Source organism: Cherax quadricarinatus, unplaced genomic scaffold, assembly GCF_038502225.1.
Source record: "Cherax quadricarinatus isolate ZL_2023a unplaced genomic scaffold, ASM3850222v1 Contig808, whole genome shotgun sequence".
NCBI lineage: Eukaryota > Metazoa > Arthropoda > Malacostraca > Decapoda > Parastacidae > Cherax > Cherax quadricarinatus.
The window spans coordinates 75,370-95,972 of record NW_027195834.1 but is presented as its reverse complement, the minus strand read 5'-3'; the positions used below and the strand labels follow the sequence as shown (position 1 = coordinate 95,972).

Here is a 20,603-nt window from a genome sequence, read left to right as displayed (position 1 = left end):
TTACCTGCTCTAATCTAAGCTGGTAACTTTCTTGAGTGAGCGGGAAGAGCACCTTTCGCCCTAGACGAAAAGGTGAGCGTATTTATAGCACGCTTTTAGGATAGCGTGCTCATAAGATGCTTAATTTTCCCCAAAGTAGAGGTACGGTTTTTCACATCAGTCTCTCTCTATTTTCACGAGAATCTTTTAAACAAAAATCCCTGCAAGTCTATATATTATAAATATAATCTAGAAAAGATTTCTTATTGTCAATAAAGTAAGAGGGATAAAATCTGGGAAGAACTCTTTTCCCGAACGAAAAAATAAGAATTTAGACCGGGCAAGTAGGGAGGATTACGTAAATTGCCATAGTCATGTGAATTTCCCATTTGTATAAAGCCGAGGCGAGGGAAAGATTAATTAATTTATAGATTCTGTCCATCGCCAAAACTAAATATTCTTAAAAATAATAATAATAATAATATATTTTTCCCCAAAATAAAAATAAATAAATAGGCATCAGCTGGCAGAAAGTGGCGGAGCCTGCTTCTCTTTGTCTGTGACCTCCATTCTACCCACCACCACCTGGCGTAGGGGCCCCCCCCCCGCCCGAGGTAGTGAAACTGCGTAATATCCAGACGACCTTCACTGTCGGTCGGGCTTTTTTTTTTCTATGGTCTTCTGGCGGGAGAAGGACATGCTGCCATTGTTATCTTCATCTCCGGGATAAACTCCCCCCTCCCTCCCCTCTGCTTTGAACTAAAAAGAAATGTTTATATATAAGATGATTCTTCCACAAAAAGGCTCATTTGAGATGGGAAGATGGACAAGGTCTGTACCTTTACAGAGGAAGAGTTGAATATTTTCAGAGAGCCTGCAAGAATACTTGTCGCTGGTTTTAGCGGAGCAGGCAAGAGCAGTCTAGTGGAGCGTTTATGTAAAAAATATGCCGGTTCTTTCGCGAGAATAATCATTTCCAGTCTGGATGATAAAACTCACCCTTTGAAACAAATCACCTCTCTTAGTGAGAAAATCATTTTAGTGAAAGGTCTCATTAACCCGGCGGATTACCAAAATCCCCTTGAGACAGACAATAGCTCTCTGTATATAATTGATGACCTTTTTAATGAAGCAGTTAAGAGTGATATTATAGCTAATATATTTACTAGAGGAAGACACGAGCAAATATCCGTAATTCTCATATCTCAAAATTTATTTCCACAAGGAAAATACGCTCGCACGATCACGCTTAATTGTAGTCAATATATTTTATTAAGACAACGAGATCTGTCTCAGTTGGAATGTCTCGGGCGACAAATTTATGGAAAAAATCTAGCCCCGAAATTTGTTGAGATATATCGTCACGTCACTGCGGATAAATACGGCTATCTTCTGGTTGATTTAACCGCTCCAGAGGAAATTCAATTACGAAGCTTCATTACCGGAGAGGGCAACTGTGAAACTGTATACCGCTGGTAAAAACAAAAATGGCCTTAAATTCACATAAAAAGAAAATTCTAGAAAAAGTATATAGAGACGTCAATAGCCCCGGGGGCTTTACTGGGAATGTTAACAAACTTTTTAGAGCAGCTAGGGAGAAAAACGCCTCTATTACTTATAAAGACGTAGTAGATTATCTCTCTTCTCAGAGGGCCTATACTTTGCATAAATTGCAGCCTCTGCGATTTCCCAGACGGAAAATCATAGCCGCTGCCCCTCGCATTATACTCACCTGCGACTTGGCGGACATGACTTTATTACATTCCCACAATGGTGGCATTAAATATATTTTGTTATGCATAGATGTCTTTTCAAGGTTAATGAAGGCGGTAGGACTAGTCAGAAAAAACTCAAAAAGCGTCTTGTCAGCCTTACGAAATATTATAGAAAGCCCCACCTTCCGTGGAATTTCGAGATTACACACGGACAGAGGGACCGAGTTTTATAATCGTCCTCTTCTGAATTACCTAAAAAAAAAAAATATTAAATTATACAGTACCTTCTCGGACACTAAGGCTGCAATAGCGGAACGAGCTATTCGCACGCTTAAGCATAGAATCTACCGCTATATGACTTTAACAAATTCTTTAAAATATATAGAGGTATTACCAGCCATAGTAGAAACTTACAACTCAACTCCTCACTCCTCTCTCAAGAAAGGTCAAACTCCACAACAAGTGCATTCTCTGAGTCTTCCTCGAGACATTCGTCGGCAGTTTGGGCTAATGTATTTAAATGCCCGTCCTCATCAGCCTCGTACTAGTCCACGACTGACTCCTGGAGCGCATGTGCGGATAACTAGCCACCGGGGGATATTTCACAAGAGTTATTGGCCTCAAAACACCGAAGAAATTTTTAAAATCCAATCGGTTGATAATTCGCAAGTAATCCCCACATATTCTCTTATCGACCTGAGCGGGGAAAAAATACTCGGGCAATTTTACGCTCAGGAATTAATAGAAACATCTCTACCTGAATTTTTTCCCATTAAAATATTGAGACGGAGAAGAAAAACTGACGGCAGTAGAGAATATCTGGTGAGCTGGGTGGGTTATCCCCGAAGTGCAGATAGCTGGGTGCACGAGAAGGACATGCAAAATGTCAGACAGGGGTAAGCCCCTAGCAGTGCAACACAGAGAGTTATTAATTTTATTAAACAAACTTCCAGCTAAAGCTCGCAATCGTATTATTAAGGAATTAAAAAAAAAAGAAATTAATTGCATATCTGAGATATTTACTAATTTTCTTAAGAAAAATCTAACAGTAGAACCGACTATTTTGAGCAAATTAAAGAAGTTTAGAGGAGACATTCTCACCGTTGCCCGTAAACGAACTCCACTTTATAAAAAAAAAAATATTCTTCTTTCGAAGCGTGGAGGAGCCATCTTAACTACACTCTTGCCTCTGGTCATCTCGCTGATTAGTAGTTTTATAAAGTAAAAAATAATCGAAATGGTGGTAAAGGAATTTTGTCTCATCCCTCGGCTAACCGCCGAAAAATATATTTTTAAAAATGGAACAAATATCTTACCCACTCCTAAGCGCGAATCTCCTTTTCCCCGCCTTCGCAGAAGCACTGCAACCACCACTATGGCGCGTAGGAAGGAATCTTCCAGCCTCTCGAGAGTGAAAGTGAAACCAGCCCAAAGCAAGGATGAGAAGGTCAGCACCTGCCCCAGCGTAGCAACTCGCCCTCATAAGGGTAATTGCCGCTTCGAGCTACCACCTCCCACGAGCGGGCACCCACCCGAGCTCTTTGTTGAGACTGGTGAGTCCCCCATAAAAAAAAAAACAAATAAGCTCGCTCGCTGTAATGCCGCCCGCGGCGGTGGCGGGCGCGTCGGTGGCGGTGGTGGCTGCAGTGGCGGCGGCCGCAGCTGCGGCGGCTGCAGTGGCGGGCGCGCCCGCGGTAGTTGCCGCGACGAGTCTAAGAGTAAAAAAAAAAATCCGAAACAGAAAATAATAATAGCCAATAATAATAAACTCCCGCCGGAAATACTTTTATCTTTAATATCAAGAAAAAACAACAGTCTTTCTCTCTCGCCTGAGGACTCTTCCCCAAATTTAAATGAAATAATTGATCTGTATTTCACGAGAGAAGAATTGCCATACGCGAAATCCTTGCTGAATCTATTCAAGAATAATAATTCTTTTATTCGGTGGGATAAGAGAGGTATTTTATTCCCTCCATACCATAATTTAAACATCTTACAAATCATTAAATCTTTGACAAGCAGTCGAGCGTACATCGATAAAAAACTTTTGCCCGTTGTAGGGGAATTAGTGAGCCTTATTAGATTAGAGCCAAGATTTATAAAAAATCACAAGGCGAGAAAACAATTATTGGGCGGTTTTTATGTTAAAAAGACCGCGGAAAAAAAGCCGCTCTGGCTAGCCTATTGAAATTTAAGCTTTCATAAAGTCGAGAGAAGAGCTTTGCCCACTTTAGTAAATACCGGAACAGGATAGAGACAAGAAGTTCCTTCTCGAAGTGCTATTCATAAAAAAAAAAAAAAAATGGACCAGCCATCAGTTGATTATCCCGAGAGAATTAATCTCCCGTTGAATGAAGAAGGAGAAAAGGACCCCAGTTTGTCGATATTATTACATCAATTAACGTCAAGACGAAAGATTTATCAGCAAGTGTGTTACAAAGCTCGTGTGATACAAAGTTTATGGCAAACCTACGAATCCTTCAAAGTCAATTGCCCCATGACCAGATTTACTAAGACTTTTGATGAAATTGAAAAATTATATGACAATTTTAATCAGAAAGAACTGACGGCTGAAATCAGACGCTTAGAATATGCTACGCATGATTTCCGGGATATGATAGAAGCTTTTGAAGGGGCCCAAAGCTTGTATAAGCACCTTAGACGAATGTCGACCTAGAGAGGCCCCCCAAACCCCTACCAACCCACCCGCAGGAGTGGGAGGCTACAGCAGTGCGGTATTTAAACCCCGCCGCCGACGTACCGATAAACATTATCCGTCTCACTCCCTCAGCGAGGACTCTAAGGAACCCAACTGTTGACGAGAATGGAATATAAATTTCCAGTAATTGTCGGGGGAATAACGGGCGAAGAATTCCTGGAATATGGGGATTGTATCGTGTATCCCCACAACGCTACTTCTGCTCGCCCCTATGAGCCGGCTCTTTCACTCTGGGAAAAATATCCTTTTTCCAAAATTGAGCGAAAATCGCTAATCCTGGTGAACCGTGCCATAGCTGCAGATCGGGGCACACCCGGGGAAATTGTCCTAAAATCACCCCCACCATGCACCAACACCCTTGACGACAGGCCAGAGGATTTTTTAAGACCCCACCTTGCAGCACTAATATGTCAGTTCTCAGCGGGTCCTTGTCTTGAAAAGAATGAAATTGCGCAACAGCAATTAGAGCGTAGTCTCGACACGCATTATGTACGCGGTTTGAGCAAGGACACGCAACAGAATCGACGAATTTGGTTTAAATTATGTCTGGTGTCCCTGGGACGGGCGGTGATAGCCAATGGCAACATCAAACGGGTAATTTTACCCCAGTACATTGGCATGAGCAGAAAACAGGCCGATGAATGGCACACTGAATATCTCCCTCTCATTAACATATTTCAAGACATATTACTGAAACGGGAAATTCAGACATGCTTGCTCGTACCGTCAGTGAGCCCATACTTGGCAGTACCTAAAATCATCCTAGATGAGGTGGAAATTGAACGCGGCGCCTCCCCCGAAGCTCTAGAACGGGAAATACTACAGCTGTCTGTGGAGAAGCAAGGCACTGGCAGCATCAGCGGTGGCAGCAGTGCCGGTGGCGGCAGCGGCAACAGCAGCAGCAGCAGCAGCAGCGGCGGTGTCAACGGTGCTGACGTCGGACCAGCCGGTGGGATTGGAACTAAACGAGACAGTGGCATGCGTGAAATGGACATGCCTGATGGAGTCGAGGTCACTTCACGCGGAAAACGCAAACGACAGCACGATGATGTGGATATTTTATTCCTAAATGCTGTAACTAATAAAAAAATAAAAATGTAAAGTCTTTAAACTAAAGTTTTTTTAAACGATGATGTGGATATTTTATTCCTAAATGCTGTAACTAATAAAAAAATAAAAATGTAAAGTCTTCAAACTAAAGTTTTTTAAGCCTTTAAAAAATATATATAATGGTCTATATTTTGTATTTGCCTCATACTGTCTCTGTCCCTCAACATGGACAGAGGGGGTCCGGGGAAATATATCTATTTGAGCAGTTTAGAAAATATTGACATTTTCGACAATACAGCTTCGGCCTTTCAAAATATAATTACTGCAACGCCTTTAAATCCATCCTTGAACTACGAAATAGCCTTGCTTAATGTTTTGTATCCCAAAAAATTCAATGTTCTAACAAGAGACGATGCCGAATGCGGTATTGACATTATACAAAATCACATTACTGAAACAGGTATAAGTACAGAAGCAATAGTCCATCACTTTCTACCAAGAAATGATGTGTTATCGACAGATGCCAGCCATATTATTGAAGAAATTAATCGACAGCTAACAGCAGATTTAAAAAAAGCCTTTAGAGATAATTATTCGGCACATTTCCCGAAAGGGAAAATACTCAATTATGATGTCGGAATTGGGAGGGTTTTAGTTTCGACGAGATCGCGAACCTTTACGGGAAAAAACAATGCTGCCACTTTATTTAAAGCTCAATTTAAACCGAGAATAGCTCGGGTGCTTGGGCTTAGCAGCGCTGAAAAATATTATTTATTTCGTAGTGACGTGCCTGAGGGGACCTCCTTCCCCAAACAGATTGCCCCATTCAAACCTGATCCCTCTGCCGGAGTTGATTATGTTTTAATATATAGTGATATTGTGGAACCGCAAATATACGGTAGTCAGTTAGTCAATATTCTGGATGCTTTCGCCTTTCAGGAGAGTTATTCAAAAGGTGCTCATCCTATGATGTACAAACCTCTATGCGTAACTAAATTAGATAAAATAGCTATCAAAATGACAGATCAGTTTGGTCGTAATCTGTCTTTTGAAAGCGGTCATTCCACTACCGTAGTGTTACATGTAAGACCGATAAATAAATAGAACCAACTCAGCGTAAAAATGGTTATTGTTTCTCTAACCGCCAAACATGCGTGTACCCTTTCAAGTGCCCTCTGAGCAGGAATTTCGGAGTTTATTCTCCCTAAAACCCTCCCATGTGGGAGGTGGTCTGGGAGATATACAAACTTTTCACGCGCCATACAGAGTCCGAGGTGGGGGATTTTTTTCGGCTTTAGCGGGCCTAGCTAAAAGAGCTTTACCTTTTCTTTTCAGAGTGGCTGCGCCAAGTGCAGTAGAATTTGGAACTAAAATGCTCGATGATTATCAGTCTGGAAAAACAGACATGAAAGCTGCTCTTAAATCTCACGGGATAGATGCTTTAAAGGGAGTTGCAAAGAAGGTTATTACGGGCGGCAGAGTAAGCAGGGTGACTAAGCGACGGGTGAATAATAAATGCAAGTTAAATAAACGCCGACGAAGCCGAGTTGCTTATAAAACGGATGTATTCTCTCTCGTATAAACAGTTGCTTATTAGCCATGGCGGGTGTCGGGGCTGAAAACAGTGGACTCAAAGTCCCGTTAAATGATTATTCTTCAAGCGTCATTAATCAATTCCCGCGACCACATAGACTGAGACAAGTTGAGAGTTCCATAGCTCGCACTCAGAGTTTTGATACTCTACCAGTAAACCTTCCTCTCTCTCAAAAACTAAAAGATAATTTTCTAGAATTTAGAATTCCTGGAGTTCCCGGAGCATTTCTAGATTTAGGCAAAATAGTTATAGAATTTAGAGTGACTCTAACAGAGGCTGATGGGCAAAGTCCACTAGGGGAAACAAGCAACATCGCCCTCATCAATGGATTTTCCAACACGTTATTTAAAAGTGTCCAGTGTTTCCTGGGCGAGCAAATAACGGAAACAAATTCTAGTTTTAATTACTGGTCATTCATTAAACTCTGCAGCTCAGTAAAACGAAGCCAGTTGCCGAGTATCGCCCGACTGGGGTATCTCTTGCCCGACTTTAAAGGAGGAGAAGGTATAACTAAATTGTTCGATACAGCCTATTTCGCCCGCACATCGGCAAAAGAACCACAGATACTGACAAAGAATGATAAAGAACAGGGCATAACTCTGTGTTTTCCCTTGGCTCTGGACATATCCACTCTGGACCAATATCTGCTTGACAATATCGATTTAAAAATTAGGCTGGAATTATCCCCTCAAGCGTGGACTCTGAAAACAGACGATGATGCCAGCACATACCAGCTCCATATTAATTACGCTAAACTATGGCTTAATAGGGTATACCCATATACATCAGCTTATATGGCCTTGAACAAGTCTCTAGCCTTAGACGCAAAGCCGATAATATATACTTTTAATCGCACTCTAAGTAAAAATTATGTGCTAGGACACAATCAAACTAGCCTCCTAATAGATCAGCCATGGGGTCATGTAATTCCCGCCAAAATTTTCATGGTAATTTTGCCCATGACAGCCTATGCAGGAAAACATAAGGAGAATGGTCTATATTTTGAGCATGGGGATCTAGCCAGTTTATCTGTATGTATTAATAATAATACAGTTTATCGCATAAGCAGTGATTTCCCCCATCATTATAGTAAATTATATTATGAGGCAATTAACTCTCTGGGCATTGAGGAAGAAAATTTAATTCTCTATGAATCATTCGCCTCCGGGCGAACCATCAATATTTTCAATTTAACCGACAGCCAAGTGGAAGACGCTCTCCCGATTGAAAAATCTGGTAACTTGAGAATTGAATTACAGTTCTCTAAGCCCGCCCCTCATAATAAGGTAGTTTTATTATTTGCTCAGACCACTGGTGTTTTATCCATCGACCAGAATAGATCTGTTCATTGTGATGTGCGAGCATAAATAAAAAATGAATTGCGCAGAAATAAATAATAGTTTAATTCCCGCCCTAGGAAATAAAGTCACATATATTGGCTGTTTCACTATAGACGCTCTACAGCAAATAAGATTAGATGACTATCCCTCAGACAGGCCCATAGTGCTTGTAAGTAATATTCTTCCTTCGTACAGTTCAAAAGTAATGGGTCATTTTTTTTCTCTTCTCTTGGACAAGAAAAATAGTCTATCCTTCTTCTTTGACAGTTACGGGAAAAAACCAGAGAATTATGGCATAAATTTAAAAAAATTTTTTAAACTAAATAAAATTAAATATTTATATCGTTTATCTGGCAGAACACAAAGTGATTTTTCACTCACTTGCGGTCTATATGTTATGATGTTTATTCATAAAGCAAGCCTTGTGGGATTAGAAAGAGCTTTATATTTTTTAAAAAAAAAATTTCTCGGAAAAATCGCTTTTTATCAATGACAGATTAGTGATAGCATATGCTAGAGAGAATTTTAAAATGTTACCTCCTTGTGAAAATACATTTTGCCTAAGTAGACAAGGTTATCTTTGTGCTTCCCTCTGTGAGGAAGGTCACCTCTGACGAGAGTATCCCCCAAATACCCCTCCTGGCTGGTAAGGCCCTCTCTGAGCTGTATATAAGAGCCCGCTGAAGCTGTCTTCCCCGCAAAAGATAGAGGCTGACCTCTCCATAGCCTTTTACTCTCATCATGGTGAAGGAAGCAGACATTCTCGATTCTGGTAAGCGAGACATTTTATTTTGCTAAAAACTTCTCTTTGAATATTAACGAAACAAACGAGTGCAAGAGACTTATAATAATTTTTAAAGTTGAGTCTCTTTTTTCAACAGTTTTCACTGCACCAGTCAGAATTTGTAAAGTTTTTGATTTTATCGGCTGGTAGATTGGATACTTCTCTTTGAATATTAACGAAACAAACGAGCGCAAGAGACTTATAATAATTTTAAAGTTGAGTCTCCTTTTTTTTTCTTCAACAGTTTTCACTGGGCCAGTCAGAATTTGTAAAGTTTTGATTTTATCGGCTGGTAGATTGGAAGGGAAGGAACACACCGGCTTCAAACTCCTAAAGCGGTGTCATTGTGATGATAGCAGGAAACGCAAACATAGACTTCCTCAGGAAAGGGTATGTCTTTCTATGTTCCCTCCTTTGGTAGATTAGAGACGAGTCCCACTCCTTTATTTGAAAGTGATAAATATGTTCTCTTTATGACTTACAGCCTGTGGAAGATGGGAACAGTTCATCTGATATAGAGGAGCCTATGAAGAAAGAACCAGATCTCGACAACGATGAAACACAGAGCCTTCCCTCATGTCAGTCTGATGACCTCGTTGTGGACCTCTCTACGCTCGATACTGCTCAATCTGATGACTCTGTTGAGGTCACTGCCGCGGCAGGTGCTGAACAAACTGGCGACCTTGAAGCGCACCCTGACAGTCAGTCGGAGAAGGAAGGGAAAACCCCCGACGTGAGAGTAAATGCTGGAGATGGAGTAAAGCCAGCAGAAGGGGTAAAGACGGCAGATGGAGTAAAGGCAGATGATGATGTACCTGAAAAGGAAATCATTTTCGAGCGGGAGGTTATCAATCTTACAGAAAGTGAACAGGAGGAGCGCAGTCATTCAGTCTAACCAGTAAAACTCGCACAGTTTCGCCCCTTTGCTCGCGCTAAAAAACTTTGCACAGCTTTTTTGCCCTTTTGTATGTGAATTAATAAAAATATTGACAAACTCTGATTTTTATTTACATATAACTATATATTACTATCTTCTCTAGTCTAAACATATATATATATATATATATATATATAAACAATATCGCACCACTTAAGCCTCTCCCCATCTGAGAGTGGGTAAGAGGAAAATGTATATGTCAAAGTTCCTATAAGAGCTCTATCAGCTCAAAAGGTCTTCCCTAGATGACCTTTTCTCACTGCTTTAAGCCTCCCCCACCTGGAAAGATCTAGCAGCTGGCAAGAATAAACACTACCGTAGTACCCGGAAGAACCTTTTTTTTTTTTTGCTGAGGTACGGACGGGCGAGCAACACTCCCTCGGGGGACCAGCTACCCATCCATTACCGCGTTCTTTAAACCCAGCAGTGTTGTGAAGTAGCAACAGTCGCGTCAGTGAGTTGCAGGCCGGGAAGGGGGGGGGGACTCCCTCGGAGATGGCAAGCTTGTACCCAGTCACCTGAATCCTTTGTACTGCCTCTCCCATCTATCAGAGTGATTGAGTTTGGGGAGTCAGAAGTGATCATTACCTACCTTCTTATACTTAGTAATTACACAGAAATAAGTCTCTCTATCCCCTTGGGGGATGATTAAACATATTAAACTTGTACCCCTGACAGCACCTGAGCTTATGCAGACCACCCATTATCACATTCTTTTCCACACTCATTATCCTGGAATCTGCCACCTGCACACCTGAATCCTTTGTACTGCCTCTCCCATCTATCAGAGTGATTGAGTTTGGGGAGTCAGAAGTGATCATTACTTACCTTCTTATACTTAGTAATTACACAGAAATAAGTCTCTCTATCCCCTTGGGGGATGATTAAACATATTAAACTTGTACCCCTGACAGCACCTGAGCTTATGCAGACCACCCATTATCACATTCTTTTCCACACTCATTATCCTGGAATCTGCCACCTGCACACCTGAATCCTTTGTTCTACTTATGTACCTACTTATTAATGTATAGGAATAAGACTCTCTATCCCCTTGGGGGATGATTAAACATATTAAACACATACCCTGTCAGCCCTAAGGTCATGCAGACCCCCTCATTATCTCATTTTCCATGGTCATTATCCGGCAGTGTTTCTAGATCGACCAACTTATACTACTGCGCTCAGTGGGTCCTTACCAGTGAGTCCCTTCTGTTCTGTTCTGTAGGAAAGCTTTCTGATACATTGATTAACTTTGTCATCATTCTCAGCACGTTTTCCAGCGCATTTGTATCCATTCTGTAATAAGAACATAAGAACATAAGAAAGGAGGAACACTGCAGCAGGCCTGTTGGCCCATACTAGGCAGGTCCTTCACAGATATATCCCACTAATAGAATATTTGCCCTCATAGAACATAAGAACATAAGAAATAAGGAACACTGCAAAAGGCCTACGTGTCTATGCAAGGCAGCTCCAGTTCTCCCAACCGGCTTAAGCCAATGCCTTTACCTAGTGAGGTGACACGTCACTTAAAGCGGCTGCCACTATCACTGCTAGTGACCATTTCCTCCTTACCAGCTAAATCCTTCTCACACTCCCTCCCAAACTCATCTATGCGAAGCTTCAGCCTCCTATTTTCCTTCTGAAGAAGTAGAACCTCCTTCTTCAACACTTTAACCTGAGATTCAAAAACACTACAAGAAGGCATGGTGCTTGGTAACAGCCCACACTCCTGGGGTCAGTAGTGTAGTTCAGGAAAGCCAGTTAGCTACACTTAGACTCCTGGAGTCAGTATTGTAGTTCAGAAAAGCCACTTAGCTGCACTCAGACCCCTGGGGTTATTATTGTAGTTCGGAGAAGCCAGTTAGCTGCACTTAGACTCCTGGGGTCAGTATTGTAGTTCAGAAAAGCCAATTAGCTGCACTTAGACTCCTGGGGACAGTATTGTAGTTCAGAAAAACCAGTTAGCCACACCTAGACTCCTGGGGTCAGTATTGTAGTTCAGAAAAGCCAATTAGCTGCACGTAGACTCCTGGGGTCAGTATTGTAGTTCAGAAAAGCCAATTAGCTGCACGTAGACTCCTGGGGTCAGTATTGTAGTTCAGAAAAGCCAATTAGCTGCACGTAGACTCCTGGGGTCAGTATTGTAGTTCAGGGGGATGTGAAGGCTTACTCAGCCATGTAACAACTTCAGTCAGTATTACCAAGGCTGGCTCCTCCTCAGGAAAATTAGTGAATAGAAAAAGAAATAATAACAGACAAACATAAACACTTTATTATATAGAAAATATAAAATTTAAAACACTTAAATATGAAATATTAATCCTACATTAAAGAAAATAAAAAATGAAAAATATAAATGATAACTGAATTCAATGCTAATTTAAATGTATATAAAACGTGGGTGTCTGGTGTTGGTGACACTGTTGTTGAAATCGTAGCCGTTGCTGATGATGGGGGTGGTCGAAGGTGTTGGTGACCACCACTGGCTAGTTCTTCACAGTATACCAGTGAGTATTCTATCCCGAAGACAGGAAAGCAGGTTCTTTACCGCTGCAATGCTGTGGAGTTACGTCCTGCAATTTCATACAGGTGCACAGGTACTTCAATACAACCTGGAGAAGTCTCTGGACGTTAGTCCTTCTCCTGTTCTGCTCGTTGATTGCCAGGTGACCCTCACTGACATCCAAGCTGGAAAGATAGACAGGTTACCCACTGCTTAAATAATCGCTCTCCATGGTAGTGTACAATATTCAAAAGACGTGGTGATTATTACAACAGTCAACCTAGAGCAAGACTGAAAGGACTAAGTTTATTATTGGTCAAAAGTGAAGCTTTTAACCAATAAATCCACTAGAATACAAGGCAGGCATGTACTTACAGTAGTGTTGGGAGCTGTGAGTCGAGTGATTTACTGTTTGCCCAGAGCCCCACACGTCACCTTTCGAGGGGGGGGGGAAGAGGGAGGGGAAGGGATAGCGGGAGCTAGACTGACCCTACGTTAACAAGCAGCCGGCAATCAAACTATCACTTTAGGGGTGGGGGAGAAAAGGCGGGAAAAACGGGAGCGTGACTCACCCTACCTTAACTAGTAGCCGGCAATGAAACTATCGTTACTATATCTCTACTCCTATCTATTGAACTTTTCCCTCACACTCCCCCATACCAAGACTTATAGTCAAGGAGTATAAGAAGAATAGGCGAGGAAAAAGTTCTAACATGTGGAAGTCGTGTAAGGCAACAAATCTTCTACTGACTGTCACGGCTTAACCAGTCAGAGAAATAATTGGATGAACCATTGATATATACAATATGGAACTTAAAAGCCTGGAGTGCCAATGTCCACCTCAAGAGGCGACTGTTGGTTCCCTTAAAAGTTTCTAGGTATATCAAAGGTTTGTGGTCCGTTTTTAAGATGAATTCTTTTCCCAGCAAATAAAATTTAAGTTTGGAGATACCCCACACAAGGGCTAAACATTCCTTTTCTATTGTGGAGTATCTTGTTTCTGCGGGAAGGAGTTTCCGGCTTAGGACGCATACAGGGAAGGGAGTACCATCATGGTATTGTAGTAACACCACACCTAAGCCAGTATTGGAGGCATCAGTTCTCAAACAAAATGTTTTATTAATATCTGGAATCTTAATTATAGGGTCTTTCGCAAAGATACTTTTAATCTCATTAAACTTTTCCCGAGCTACGTCGGAAAGGTCAAGAGGTTCCTTCACAGACTTTTTAAGGAAGTCCGATAAGATGCCTGTAAGATCAGCAAGATTCGGGATAAACCGTGCATAAAAATTTACAGAACCAAGAAAGCTACGCATGAGTTTCTTGGTTTTGGGGAATTTAAATTCTAATAAAGCTTTGATCTTACTGGGAAGAGGCTGCAGAGAGTTATTAGAAAGTATCAGTCCAAGATATCTAATCTTGTTATACCCAAGGAAGCATTTCTTCGGCTTGGCAGTGAGGCCATGTGAGAGTAACCTACGCAAAACTGATGTTAATGTTTGGATATGTTCGCCCCACGTAGATGTCATTACGTAAATGTTATCAAAATAAACTGAAACATTTGGCATATTACCCAAGACCTTTCTCATCAGTCTCACGTAGGTAGCACAGGCAGTTACCAAACCGAAGGGCATAGTTCTATACTGCATCAGTCCTTGGTGTGTAGGAAAAGCGGTGTACTGCTTAGAAGAAGGATCTAACATTACTTGATGATATGCCTGTGCAATATCAATCTCTGAAAAGAAGGAAGCGTCATAAAATTTGTGTAGATCGCTATCTATCAAGGGCATAGGCTCAGCATCCCACCGAGTTATAGCATTAAGGCCTCTGAAGTCAATAGCAAGTCTATATGAATTATCCTCCTTCTTAACCATGACTACTGGTGAACAATATGAAGATACTGAAGGTTCAATGATCTTTAGTTTTAATAATTTGTCTACCTCTCGGTCAAATGCATCCCTATGGTGAACTGGAACTGGGTATAATTTCCGTTTGATAGGATTGTCCGTCACTAAGTCAATCTTATGGACTACCGTGCAGGTAACACCTGGAATATCAGTAAAGACGTCTGAAAAGTTACTCACACATTGAAGTAGTTCATGTCTCTTATGGTCATCCAAAGATTCATTAATATTAATGTTGGTTGCGCCCGAGTGGTCAAAAGTCACCAAGTCATGTAGTTCTTCATCATAGTCTAAGTTAGAGGTGTCAATTACGCACACTTTACATTCTTCCGTTGTCTTATCAAGTTCGTGTGGAAAAACTAAGTCAAAGTTGTTAAGGCAGTTAACCGAATTTCTTCGGTAATATTTCTTAAGGATGTTGATATGATAAAGCTTAGGTTTCCCCTTGACTTCTATGAGGTAGTCAACTTTCCCACAAATTTTTAATATTTTATATGGACCTTTCCATGCTACTAATAATTTATTTGACTTGATAGGCAAAAGTACAAGAACTTCATCACCTACTTTAAAACTTCTCCTCTGACTTTTGGAATCAAAATAGGTTTTGTACTGGTCCATTGACAAGCTTAGGTTTTTCGAAACTATGTCAGAGGTCTCCTCAAGTTTGGATCTAATGTCAAGGAGAAACTGGTAAGAAGACTGAACCTCAGCATTTACCTCCTCATTAGTCCATAGTCATGAAGGATGGACAATGGGCCTCTGGCCTGTTTACCATAGAGAAGTTCAAAAGGTGAAAACCCCAAAGAGTCACTGGGAACTTCCCTCATGGCAAACAAAGCACAGGGTAGGTAACGATGCCACTCCTTAGGTTTAAGGGAGCAAAGTTTCCTTAAAATGGACTTTAGAATCGAATGCTGTCGCTCAATCCTCCCATTACAGCTGGGATGATAGGGTGTGGTGAAGAAAGGCTTCACTCCCAGAAGTTGGTATAGATGTTGCATTAAGTCAGATGTGAATTGTGTCCCACGGTCAGACAAAATTTCTCTAGGGATGCCCACTCTGGAGAAGATGGACAAAAGGGCTTCAGCCACCTCTGCAGTAGTTATGGTCTTTAAGGGAACGGCTTCAGGGAAACTCGAAGCATAATCAACTAATGTTAATATATATCTATGTCCCCCAGATGAAAGTGGAGATAAAGGACTAACGATGTCAATAGCTACTCTTTCAAACGGTACCGTAAAGATAGGCATTTTGACCATAGGTACTCGCCTGGTACCTCGGGAGCATGACGGTTGGCAAACTTTACACGATCTACAATAGGTAGTGACATCTGAGGACATTTTAGGCCAAAAATAGGTTTCCCTAATTTTATTTAGGGTTTTACGATGCGAGAAATGTCCGGCCACTGGCAGGTCATGAGCCATTTTAAGAACAGTCTCTCTACATTGACTTGGAACAACTAAGATGGAATAGTCTATCTCATCTGAATTTAATTTGAATACTGACTTGTACAAGATACCTTTTATATATTCAAATTTATATGAAAAGATTTTGTTTAGCGGCATTATGGCAATTCTGAAGAGAAGGGCAATTACGTTGTAACTTGACAAAGGAGTCCTTCGATATATCTAAAGGCTTAAAGTCAGGGAAAATCAAAGGATGGACAGTAGGAGAAGCCTGGGCTTTGGTCTGAGCCCTAGTCAAGACATTTATGGTATCGGAGGTGATATCTTCACTATCATCCAACAAGTGAACCGGTGATCCTACTACCTCGCTTTCGAGAGTAGCATCACTGGTTTTTAATCCCACATGAATCTCACGAGACATTGTCTCATCTGAACTTTCGAGGGGCTTCTCTGACTCCACAGGAAGAGGATCTGAAACACTTATATCCATCTTTGGTGATGAAAGGTCAACCTTCGAAGGAAGAATGGCACCTTTTACATTACCTATTAGTACGGAGCAAGAAGTGATGGGAGCTAGTACGGCTTCAGACCAACCTGTGAACCATTTAGACCTAATGTAACAACGGATGGTAGGAAAAGTGTCCATACGGCCCAAGTAGTCTGAAAGTATAGCAGAGGAATGAGTTTCTTTAAGGTTAGGGAACAGCTTATCAGAAATGACTATACATGTGCATCCAGTGTCTCGTAAAATGGTAGATACATTAACAGAAGGGTGCTTGATCATTACAGTCTTTAAAACATCTTCCAACTTTTTGGACCTTCTTAGAAGGACAATCTGGACGCTTATGTCCCTTAACACCACACAAATGACAAACAGGAATAAAAGAAGTCATTTTACTTTCCACTAGAGGCTTTGATTTCTTAAGGTCTGATGAACCCTTGCCCTTAGGGTTCGATCCCTTTAGGTCTTTATAGGAATTGTGAGCCTCAGCATACAGGTCAGCAGCTTCAGCAACTTCCTCAGCTTTAATCAGGTTACGTTCTCTGATGAATGTTCGTATCTGATGGGGAAGAGCTGTCAGGAACTGGTCAGCAACCATGAAGTCTCTAAGAGATTCATAACTGTGATCAATTCCTGAACTCTCTATCCAAAAGTCGAACAAACGAAAGAGTGTTACCTGTAACTGTTGAAAGTTCTGGCCAGGCTGTAAGGTGGCATACCTGAAATCTTTCCTGTAAGAATTAGTGGTTTTTTGATATGCTTTAAGGATGGCCTTCTTCAGTAGGTTATAATTACATATGATATCCTGTGACAAAGTTGCATAGATATTCAAGGCTGTACCAGAAAATAACATTCCTAACCTGGTAGCCCAGGTGTCAGCAGGCCATTCACAGAGGGTAGCGGTATTTTCAAACCTGATAATGTATGAAGTTATGTCTTCACCTTCTGTGAAGGGAGGTAAATTAGGTGTTGGAATATGTGCACTGACTGCACGTTGTTCCATTACTCCTTCCTCTAATTGTTGTTGTGTAAGAGTTAACTTTTTATTCTCCAATTCAAGGCGAGATTTTTCGAGCTCGCGATCCTTTTCTCTCTCTATTAACTCATGCTCTCTAGCTCTTTCCTCACGTTCTCTAGCTTTTTCCTCAACTTCTCTATCCTTTGCTCTTTCCTCAAGTTCTCTTAATTTAACCTGTTCTTCATGTATCTTACCCTGTTCCTCACGTATCTTAGCTTGTTCCTCACGTTCCCTAGCTCTTTCCTCACGATCAAGTCTATCACGCTCTTTTTGGTGTTCTCGCTCTCTTTCTAACTGTCTTTCTTGGATTTCTCTCTCAATTCTCTCTCTCTCCTTTTTCTCCCGTCTTTCAAGGTTCTCTTTCTCCTTTTTCTCTTCTCTTTCGATTCTTTCTCTCTCCTTATTCTCTTCTCTTTCTATTCTCTCTCCTTTTCTTCTTCTCTTTCCCTTTCTAACTGTCTTTCTTCTCTCTCAATTCTCTCTCTTTCAAGTCTTTCCTGGATCTTAGCACTAATGAAAGATTCTAAATTTTTCCCTGTTATTCCTAACTTACTTCCAGCGTTCATCCAAAACTGGTATTCATCCATGCTTGCAAGAATAACTTAAACTATCAGGGGAAATGAAACGGGTATTAAAGAAAACGGAGGGTTCAATTCCTGCTCCGCTCAAACTAAATAAACCAGAGGGCTCGATCCCTGCTTCAATTAAACAATATGTATTAACGAAAACGAAGGGTTCTATGCCGACTTTGAGCAAACAGTAAGTAGAATGGGGTCCTTTGACCATCCAATCTTCTCACCAACAAATCAAGAGTGTCCTATGACAGGTGGCAGAATTAAATATTATATCCTGCCTGACTTGACTTACAATAAATTGAGACTATAACAATCACCAAATCTTTTAAATACCTGTACTGTAGTCCTACCATAGAGAATGATTACTCATGGCTGGTGGTAACCGTCTGTGGTATGCAGCGTTGAAGTTCCAATGGTAGATTCGAGATGGAGTTGAATCTTGATTCAGTAGAGTTGATCCTGGCAGGGTCGCCACTTGTGAAGGCTTACTCAGCCCTGTAACAACTTCAGTCAGTATTACCAAGGCTGGCTCCTCCTCAGGAAAATTAGTGAATAGAAAAAGAAATAATAACAAACATAAACACTTTATTATATAGAAAATATAAAATTTAAAACACTTAAATATGAAATATTAATCCTACATTAAAGAAAATGAAAAAATGAAAAATATAAATGATAACTGAATTCAATGCTAATTTAAATGTATATAAAACGTGGGTGTCTGGTGTTGGTGACACTGTTGTTGAAATCGTAGCCGTTGCTGATGATGGGGGGGGGGGTCGAAGGTGTTGGTGACCACCACTGGCTAGTTCTTCACAGTATACCAGTGAGTATTCTATCCCGAAGACAGGAAAGCAGGTTCTTTACCGCTGCAATGCTGTGGAGTTACGTCCTGCAATTTCATACAGGTGCACAGGTACTTCAATACAACCTGGAGAAGTCTCTGGACGTTAGTCCTTCTCCTGTTCTGCTCGTTGATTGCCAGGTGACCCTCACTGACATCCAAGCTGGAAAGATAGACAGGTTACCCACTGCTTAAATAATCACTCTCCATGGCAGTGTACAATATTCAAAAGACGTGGAGATTATTACAACAGTCAACCTAGAGCAAGACTGAAAGGACTAAGTTTATTATTGGTCAAAAGTGAAGCTTTTAACCAATAAATCCACTAGAATACAAGGCAGGCATGTACTTACAGTAGTGTTGGGAGCTGTGAGTCGAGTGATTTACTGTTTGCCCAGAGCCCCACACGTCATCTTTCGAGGGGGGGGAAGAGGGAGGGGAAGGGATAGCGGGAGCTAGACTGACTCTACATTAACAAGCAGCCAGCAATCAAACTATCACTTTAGGGGTGGGGGAGAAAAGGCGGGAAAAACGGGAGCGTGACTCACCCTACCTTAACTAGTAGCCGGCAATGAAACTATCACTTTCGGGGAGGGGGAAGAAAGGCGGGAGCTTGACTTACCCTACCTTAACTAGTAGCCGGTAATGAAACTATCGTTACTATATCTCTACTCCTATCTATTGAACTTTTCCCTCACAGGGGAGTAATTTGAATCATTATGTAACACACTTTTGGCAAAATGACATTTGAAAGAAAGATAGTGAATGTGCTTCCTCATTTTTTGGATCAGAAATATATATTTCTCTACAAGAAAGAATTGCTTTATTATTGGGCTGTGCAAGAACGAATTTACTAGTTATTTTAATGTAAACTGGCAGATCCATTTGCACGCAGTTTTATGAGAATGCTCTTTAAATCTTCTGTCCTTTCTAATTACTTGTTCGTCCAAGTTAGTGGAACGTTCGGATTGCTTTTGGGATGAATTAGTTTCAGTTAGATACTTTTAGCAAATTGTGTTTTTTAGTTGATTAACTGCGAACTCTTTTGAAAAAATCATCAAACTGTCGACTTCGTTCTTACTGACATAAAAAACTAAGGATATTTTATGCTCGTTGTGGTGCCAATTTGAAATGATTGTTGTTATATTTAGCTGTATAAGTATTAATGAATTGCGGTATTATGCTGAAATATTTAAAGTAACAACATTCTCTCATTAATTTCCAAAATGCTGTATTTTATGATTGACAGTTAGGCAGCTAAGAGTTTGCATCAATAGGGAGAAATCAGAGTTGGGGAGTGTCACGAGTGATGTTCCAAAGAGGTCAGTGTCGGGACCTTTGTTGTTCATAATTTACATAAACGACATTGATGAGGGGATAAATAGTACCGTAAGCAAGTTTGCTGATGACACAATATGAGGTAGCCTAATTCATTCTAATGAGGACATTATAGCACTCCAGAAAGGCTTGGATAAACTGATGTTATGGTCGGAGAAGTGGCAGATGCAGTTTAGTATAGACAAATGCAAAGTTCTAAACATTGGACAAGAAAGTAACCATTCCATATATAAAGTAAATAATATAGATCTTGATATTACTGAATGCAAAAAGGATTTGGGAGTTCTGGTTAGCAGTAATCTAAAACCAAGACAACATTGCACAAGTGTTCGCAATAAAGCGAGCAGAATCCTTTGCTTCTTATCAAGAAACATAAATTAGAAGTCCTC

The 20,603-nt window shown here is 40.9% G+C and overlaps 1 protein-coding gene across 1 annotated transcript; it reads left to right on the top strand.

Annotated features, from left to right (window-relative positions):
- The first annotated feature begins 9,412 nt into the window (after positions 1 to 9,412).
- LOC138851506 (uncharacterized) lies at positions 9,413 to 10,260 on the top strand. Its single transcript, XM_070080699.1, has 2 exons — positions 9,413 to 9,571; positions 9,666 to 10,260. Exon 2 carries the CDS (start codon positions 9,708 to 9,710, stop codon positions 10,074 to 10,076), a length of 369 nt encoding a protein of 122 aa, XP_069936800.1. The 5' UTR covers positions 9,413 to 9,571; positions 9,666 to 9,707; the 3' UTR covers positions 10,077 to 10,260.
- The last annotated feature ends 10,343 nt before the right edge of the window (positions 10,261 to 20,603 follow it).